This window comes from Pangasianodon hypophthalmus, chromosome 11 (genome assembly GCF_027358585.1).
Source record: "Pangasianodon hypophthalmus isolate fPanHyp1 chromosome 11, fPanHyp1.pri, whole genome shotgun sequence".
Classification (NCBI taxonomy): domain Eukaryota; kingdom Metazoa; phylum Chordata; class Actinopteri; order Siluriformes; family Pangasiidae; genus Pangasianodon; species Pangasianodon hypophthalmus.
In genome coordinates this window covers 12,013,641-12,022,175 of record NC_069720.1, presented here as the reverse complement: position 1 = coordinate 12,022,175, position 8,535 = coordinate 12,013,641, and the positions used below count along the sequence as shown (strand labels likewise).

General features: G+C 34.8%; 1 protein-coding gene across 1 annotated transcript; it reads right to left on the bottom strand.

Annotated features, from left to right (window-relative positions):
- Window positions 1-616: 616 nt before the first annotated feature.
- Window positions 617-7,324, bottom strand: kng1 (kininogen 1). The gene is made up of 7 exons (XM_026930472.3): window positions 6,999-7,324; window positions 6,778-6,894; window positions 6,619-6,688; window positions 5,033-5,208; window positions 4,255-4,365; window positions 1,864-1,959; window positions 617-1,091 (listed from the first exon to the last, which is right to left on the bottom strand). Exons 1-7 carry the CDS (start codon window positions 7,194-7,196, stop codon window positions 783-785), a joined length of 1,077 nt encoding a protein of 358 aa, XP_026786273.1. The 5' UTR covers window positions 7,197-7,324; the 3' UTR covers window positions 617-782.
- Between the last annotated feature and the right edge of the window lie 1,211 nt (window positions 7,325-8,535).

Here is an 8,535-nt window from a genome sequence, read left to right as displayed (position 1 = left end):
TGCTGAAGTTTATAGAATGCTGAAGTGAAGTAGTGATGTGCCATTTGCAAACTAATTGGCTCTTTGAACTGGATCTTTCAGGTGAACATTATGAGCTGATTCACGTGTATGAGCCATTAAAAAAATTATATATAAATCTTCATGAAGCATGGAAGCAGGACAGTAACTATAATGCAGGGATGCTTACTGTATTTGTCGATGCGTATTTATTGTTAATATATTTTTTTTCTCAAAGTAAGGTTATTTAAGTTTCCCTTAAACAATTTCATGTGTAGTTGCTCCTCTTTGGCTACACACTATTCGAAATATCATAAACTTTGTCTGGTTTAGAAAAAATGGCAATCAGTCGTTTGGGAGCGGAAAGAGTTGACTCTTATTGGTGAAATGAGCCAAATGATCCAACTCAATGAAAAGTGCCAGCTTATGATGTATGAGTCTAAAAACTTCAAACCTGACAGCTCTGACTATGAGTTATTACAGGATGGTCAGAATGACTCACAGAAAAAAAAAAAAAGATTTTCAACACCCCTGATGCAATAACGACTCATAGGATATCATAGGCTCTCTAACAATCCTAAAGTCTGTTGTTTTGATCATTTAAAAATAAACAAGTTCATTAAAGTTGTGTATTTTCCTCTTTATTTATATGTAAGTATAATAATTCAATATTGTGTATAGAAATGTCAGCAATACTATGTTCAAAATTTGATTAAAGAGGGATTTGAATGTAGATCCTGTGGACGTTGATCACTCTAAACTGATATCTTTTAGATCACTATCAGTTAACCGTGCTGCACTGGGTCATTATGATCAGGACGAGGAGGAGGAGGAGCAGGACGAGAACCAACAATTTGCACAACAAAAACTTTCCATGGTTTGCTGGGACAGTTAAAGGAAGTGCCATTACTAGGTGTGAGCACCACAGCTATGGGCTGAGAGGGCTGAGGGTTTTGCCTATTTGGAGGAGTGCCACTCGATGTTTTGCCTTCGTGAGATTCTTCAGATGATTCCTTTTTTTTAGGTTTGACCTGAAAGTCGTGAATGTTCCTCAGTGGGCTCCAGCCAGGAGGACGTCTACGTGTTACAAAGCTCTGAAACCAACATTTTGAGAAACAGAAAATGAGGTTGTCATATAAAGATGAATTAGCATTAATTTTAATAAGGTGCTGGTTATGTGTAGCACCCACAGTAATGTTGTCGCTCTTAAAGCAATGTTTTTGTCAAATTTTCAGAAATTCATTTTAAAAATTGTAAAACATTTGAGTATAAACGCAGCTAGTACCTCTTTAATCTCCTGAAGAGAATATAGAATGCTGAAGTGTAGATGGAGCTAAAGATTTATTTGTTTGTCACTATTATTATGTACCTAAATAAATATGATTTCTATCATTTTTTGAATGTATATACTTTTATCTATCTATCTATCTATCTATCTATCTATCTATCTATCTATCTATCTATCTATCATCTACCTATCTACCTATCTATCTATCTATCTATCTATCTATCTATCTATCTATCTCTCTACCTATCTATCTATCTCCTGTAGAGAATACAGAAGTGTAGCTGGAGATAACAATCGACCTTTAATTTTTGTCCTAGTCAGTGATTTCTAAATGAATTTTATGTTTCTTTTTTTTCTCACCCACAGTTTGGCCTGAGAGTTAATTGAGTTAACTGAGATTTGTGCTCAGGCCTGCGTGAAGTGTTTTAAGTTTATAATGAAAGTGAACTCCAAGGTGGTTTGGTTATTGAGGAATGTACATCTGTGCAAAATAAAAATGTGTAATGTGTAAGCAGTTTGTGGAAAAACCCACAAACGCTAATAAAATTAGACCATAAAAACAGCTCTTATCATCTCACCGTTCGTAAAGGTCCCGGTTCACATTTCACGCTAGTGTCAGGGAGCTCATGTCTCCACGGGGCCACATCCACAGTCGAGTTGCAGTTGATGAATGCCTAAATGTTAAAACAGTTATATATAATGAAAATAGCAATAAAATAAAAAATGTCTTATTTAAAAAGTCCAAATTACTAGCAAGCAGAGAGTAAATCCATGATATTTTGCTTACTTATCTTATAAAAAATTGTTCGTGTACAAATGATGCTATTGTGCCAGACATTGTCTTTGACGCGAGTGTGTGATGATGCAGACATTCAGGGTAAATGGGTACCTTCTCATATGTCAGATTGTCTTTTAACTTTGGCTTTTCTCTAGTTTGCTATTTGTTGTATCATTCGACATTTATGGTAATTTTGTTTAAAATTTAGAATTATTATTTATATTTATAATTTCTATTCCATTGTTAATTCCCCTATTTTCTGCTTCTTCCCTTATGCTATTTTGTTTTTGTCTTTTTTTTGGAAAGCAGTTTGAGTTACATTTTAATGTATGAAAAGTGTATTATTATTATTATTATTATTATTATTATTATTCACTGGAAATTACTGGGATAATTTAAAAACAAAAGATTTATAAAAGAAAACCTTTATAAAATAAAAAGGTTTATAAAAGTTTATAAAGTTTTCTATGTGCTGTTGTGTTTAAGTGTGTTCACTTCACTTCACTCCAGTTATCAGAAATATAGAGAAATTTTTGGTGGAGGGTAATCAGCAAGTCCATAGTCAGTTTTGTGATTTGTAGCATGAATATTTTATGTGCGTTCTCACACTTTCAGTATACTATACCCCACTTTTTACTTTGAATTTATAGATTACTATTACAGTTTGTAGTTGAAACCAATGACTGTATGAATGAACAACATTTTGCCTAATTTTGCTCAAATTTTGATCACCATCATGACTCAGTTTGCCAGAGCACGCGCAGTAGTTACGGCCAGTCGGACAGTGTGTCCACCTCTCATCTGCTCATATTGGTGATGGACACTCTACGTATTCACGTCGGGAACACGCAGGCTGTGAGATATTACCTAAAGTGCAACTTAAGATGGTGCATTGAACACTATCTCAAAATGGTAGGTACAGCATTATTAATTAATATGTAACATGCTAAACTGTAGTCATATAATTTGCGTGAGTATATTCATTTTAGCTGACATCGGCTAATCTATCATGTTAAAGTACTATAAGCATACGCAGCTAATGTAAGGTACTAGTTGAAAATATACTGGTAAACAGCAGTCAACGTTTACACTCAATACAACCTATTTTTGAGGACGAATTGCTGCTCTCTATGATTTTCATCTAGCTCTGACACCTGCAGTAAGTTAATCATCTCAAGGAAGAAGAGTGCTCTGTTTTGCTCCGCTCGTTCAGTTGGTGGAGTTCATTTAAAAAGGAGTGACTGGCTAACCTTAACCAGCTACTTCAAGTGTTTGCTAAGGTCATACAGTCAATAAGATCAATAAGTGAAATTTATTTAGTGTTAGCTGCCTTGGTTTATGCCATCACTTCACTCACTCCCATTAGTTTGCTTGTTTTAATATCAATACAATGAGTTAGTTTAAACATACCAGAAAAACTGCAAAGAACTCCCCACGGAGGGTCTGTTACAACATTAACTGAAGAACAAGACATGGCTGTGCAGTACAACTCTCAAAGCTGTCAACACTGTAAATGTATGTAAATCTTCTTTTAAAGATGTTAAGTTTGCTGGGCTGTAATCTCAGTTAGAGGTTCAGGTCCATGTTGAAAATTGTGTGCACATTCATTTCTAGCCCAACCCAAAACTATCAATCACCTCATCAACCACGCCCTTTTATTTATCATCAGATACTTCCTATAAAAGGCATTTATCCTAAGAAAGAATATTGGGGGAGGTATCAAGGTCAACTGAAAATCACAAAAATAATTTGTGGAGATGTAACTTAAATTATAAGTTTGGCTTGTTTTCCATTCACTTAAATGGGAATGGGCGGGGTTAAAATTGTAGTCCAGCCACTAGACGGCTGCAGAAATTTGGCTTCATTTTTAAACCCCTATTATGACGTCCACCCATACATACAGTCATTGGCTGAAACCACCCCTTCAGCTCTCTCTCTCTCTCTCTCTCTCTCTCTCTCTCTCTCTCACCCCGTCAACAGGTTACACTGTTCAGCCAAAACCCTCATGCTGTGATTCTATGCTTTAACAGTGAAGCTAATGATTCACAAATGTACAGTATTAGGAAGATTTATAAAACGTGATTCATAATTACAACAGTGTAAAACACTTCGAAATGATTTGAGACAGGATGTGAAGTGTTTCTTGAACAGGTAGTGCTAACACAGAGAAGGTTCTTGTTCTGAGTCTCACCGGCTCTGCAGGGTCTAGGTGGCACTCCTCAGTAATGTCCTTAAAGTCTTCTTTAGAGCAGTTACTTTTCTGCATGTCAAACTGGAGCCGATATCTGAATCCGGCTATCACCTGTATGCATGGAAACACACACACACACACACACACATGATTACAATTCCATCTTTGTAGTGAATTTCCACTGACTTGTGTGTGACTGTAATTAATGCTATGGCTACACCTACACACAGCCCTAATATTCACCTCACATTATAATCACCTTAGTTTTTATAATAAAAGCTGTCTTTTTTGTTTGTTTCTGGTTTTGTTTTAAAAAGCAATTATCTTCTCAAAGTTCAAAATGGTCACGTATTTACATCATTATGGGATTTTTTTTATAAAATAATAAATAAGTATTAATTATATTCATAACATTAATACTTTTCAATACTTTTATTCATAAATGATTAATATTAAACTCTAATTTAATATTAATCACTGTATAATAATAATAATAATAATGTTAATATTAGTCATATATAGTTAATATACAATTTGTTTTTAGTAGTCATAGTCATATAGTTTTATTTTAAAATTATTCATACTAAATTCAATTTAAATTTAATTAAAAAATTTTCTTCGTCTTCTTCTTCTGATTACTATTGTTTAATTTTACTATTTACTTATTACTACTACCACTGCAATGATACTACTACTGAATGATGTATATTCAGATGCATACATACATAGTGTATTCAAGCACACTAATTATCTCTGGTGTGTGCTCAAAGAGACTTGCCTGTCTCGTGGCCAAGGCAACAGATTTGAGGAGGAAATGATGCGTGTGCTTGTTCTGTATGTTGGCTTTGGAGATGGAGTAACTCAGAGACTCCTCAATGTCCTCACTTTCCACATCGATCTTCTCAGGGCAGCCCAGACACGGGGGACGTGGCTCTGCAATGATAGGGGGCTCCACTGAGGGGAAAGCACAAAAAAACACCTTCTGTATAAATGTTTATATCACATTGCTACTGAATTTGTGATTCTGATTGATCAGAAGATGATTAAATTTCTGTAACAGTAGCTTTGACATTAGTGCAGCAGCAAATCACTACTACTACTGCATAATCACACCACCCCATTATTGATTTTTTAAATGTGCTTGTTCTAATCGTTATTATTTCTACAGTAACAGAGACTTGTACGGTTGACGTGCTACATAAACTGATTTTAAAACATGTATAATTGTTGATATGGTGAAGTTTTCTATAAGGAAACTTTATTTAACATTTATGGAAGGAGTCTCCAGTGTCAGCTCTTTGTAACAGTCATAGGTAAAGCTGTAACTTTAAATTTTCCAGCATCTTCAAGACAGAGGAGTTTATGCTTCACAGTCTCACAGAGACAGGTGAGGGAACGACTGTTTATAGCTGCTATAATGTAAGTGAGAACAGGAACTAACACAGAGCATGTGAACAGGATTTTAAAAACTAGTGGAATGAGTGTAATCTCTCCCATCAGTAGATGTCTAAAATGATCTAATGGATTCTGGTTAAATTTCTGCTACCAGAAAAACATACTGAAGCAACTTCCTATTTCAAATAACAACAGAATGTGTTGTTCATGAATGAATCAGTTCTTTTTGTCAGCTCTTTTTCGTGAACACTGACTTTTATATATCTGTCATTTTTTTAAAAACCTTTTGCAGCAATGTAATTTTATAAAAAAATGAGTCATATATGTGAGTTGGCTCTTTGAGTCAGCTCTTTCACCATGCAAGGAATCATATATGTGCTGACTCTTGAACATTAATATAAATCTCTTTTATATGAGCCTTTTTTTTTTTTTTTTAAATTTTTAGCAGTACAATTTAATAAATAAAAAATGGCTCATATACATGACTTGGCTCTTTGTTTTGCCTCTTTTAGATGAAATTAAATTTTTTTTTAAAAAAGTAAACCTCTTTTCAACATCTGAGTTGGTCGTTGTGAATTGGCTCTGAGCCAAATGATCCCATGATTCACTGAAAAGAGCCAGAATTCCCATCAGTACTAAGAACAGTACCAAATCAGACTTTATTTATTTAAGTAAAGATGCCTTCTTTAACAGATCACAGTAACCTAAACTTGTTAAAATTGTTAATCTCATTCGACTGATAAATATATCTCTCTAAGAAGATTTGACATTGTAGATAATTTAATTACTAGGGAGATGATTTTGTAAAACTAAAACATGTTTTAAATTACTAACATTTTAGCAGAACTTTGCTCATAAATATAGAAATCTGCCTTTAGGGAAAGCTAAATAATTCCAGGGATGTCTGCAGTGCCCCTAGTGGCATCACTGTCTAAAGATAGAGAGATAAGGCTTAATCTATTGACCCACCTGAACAGTGATGTGCAAAGATCTCGTTTGTTTCTTTCAGCAGGAGTCTTGTACGACAATGTCTGAGCAGCTAGAAATGAGGGGATGAGAGTAAAAATAATCAGATGAAGCCATATTACAACTCGTATTCTAAGTAAAATAAAAAGTTACTGTTTGTACCTTTGATGAATCCTGCAGGTAGTCACATTCCTGCCAGAGTTTGTCTCCTCCTGCTGCACAGTCAGATTCCCTTGCTGTAAAATGTAGTGAAAGAACTTCCCCTGATTCATTCCGGGCCTGGGATGGAAAAAATAAAAAGAAACCACGATGAAGTATTGCTTGGATTGAGGAAAATCCACTAAACGAACAATAAACTAAGACTATATAACTTTAAAGCCTACCTTTTTAGCCTCAAGGATTTGATACAGAGCCAGCTGGTTTCCTTCAGTTAAATCTTTATTATGTGTTAAAAGAACTGAAGTCACAACATCTTGCACATTTGGATCATCACACTGAAGCCTGGTCTCCTCATCCGCATATGATCCGGAGCAAAAAAGCCACGTTAAGGCCAAAATCACCCAAATTCTTTGTCCTTTCATTATTCCAAGGTCTTGTGCATACCTTTTCCTGGCTGCCCTATAGCTACAGAGACTCAGTCACCTAAATAACCCACACACTGTCACTGCACTGATGATCTGATGATACACACTCATTTGCTGGGGATGTAGTGCAAATGTTTACTCACTTGGGAGCCTTTCCCTTTGCCCACATATCTCTCTGAAATCAATACCTCCATTTGGGTTCAGAGTGCTCACACACACACACACACACACGCACACACACACACCAAAGTGCGCAACTCCCCTAAAGCATTTAAAGGTGCAGATTGTAGTGTTTAAAAGACCAGTAATTCCTATCATTTCAAACAAACATTCGGTAAACTGTGATTTGCAATATTGCCATACAAAGGATTTGGTCTCTTTTAGCATTTTAAGATATTGTTAACATTTTTGAGGCCCTGAAATTAGCTTTACCCCCAAGCTCCCCATATTGGATTAAATTTAAAGATGTAAGCTGTACACTTGTTCACCTTTTTATTGAAATTCCACTGCAGGCTGATAAAAAATACAAGCCACTCTTTTAATTTGATTTACACTACAGTATTGTTGAAATCTTGAATCTGATTGGTCAGAAGTTGTCGAATAATTTTTCTATAACAGCAGCTCTGACAGCAGTGCAGCTGAAAATCACAGGTTTATACTAATGCACTCATTCTAATACATTATCATTTCTATAGTAACAGCTCATTCACAGGGACTTGTGTGGCCGATGTACTACATAAACGCATTAAAAAGCATCTGTAACTGTTGATATGGTGAAGTTTTCTGTATGGAAACTTATAAATGGAGACATTTATTTTTGGAAGGAGTCTCCAGTGTTCTTTGTAACAGTCAGAGGTAAAATTGTAAAGTTTTCTGACATCTTCAAGGCAGAGGCGTTTGTCTTATTAAGAGAGAGAGGTTGTTAAATTGCTGCAGTATAAAAGGAATAGAACACTTCAGAATATATTATAGGAAAATAATCAACTCTGGGGTGGTAACAGTAAATCCACTTCATCACACCACCCTGTTGTTGATTATTATCCTATAACAGTTTTTGAGATATCTAATGTTCTTGGCTTGCTAAAGGGTTTTACTTAGAAGATTTGATTGTTCTTCCATAAGGACAAATTTTAGATTTTATAGAAATAAATTTTTATTTACCCAAATATTTTTGTGGCATTGATTTATTGATTTTGAACTTTTATGAGTATTTGGACTTTTACATGAGTAAATTTTTGTTTTCCTACCATCTCTGGTCAACATGGACTATTCATTTAATCATTAAAATTAAAGCAAATGAGAGAACAAAAGAGAAAACAGATAGTCCTGCATCCTG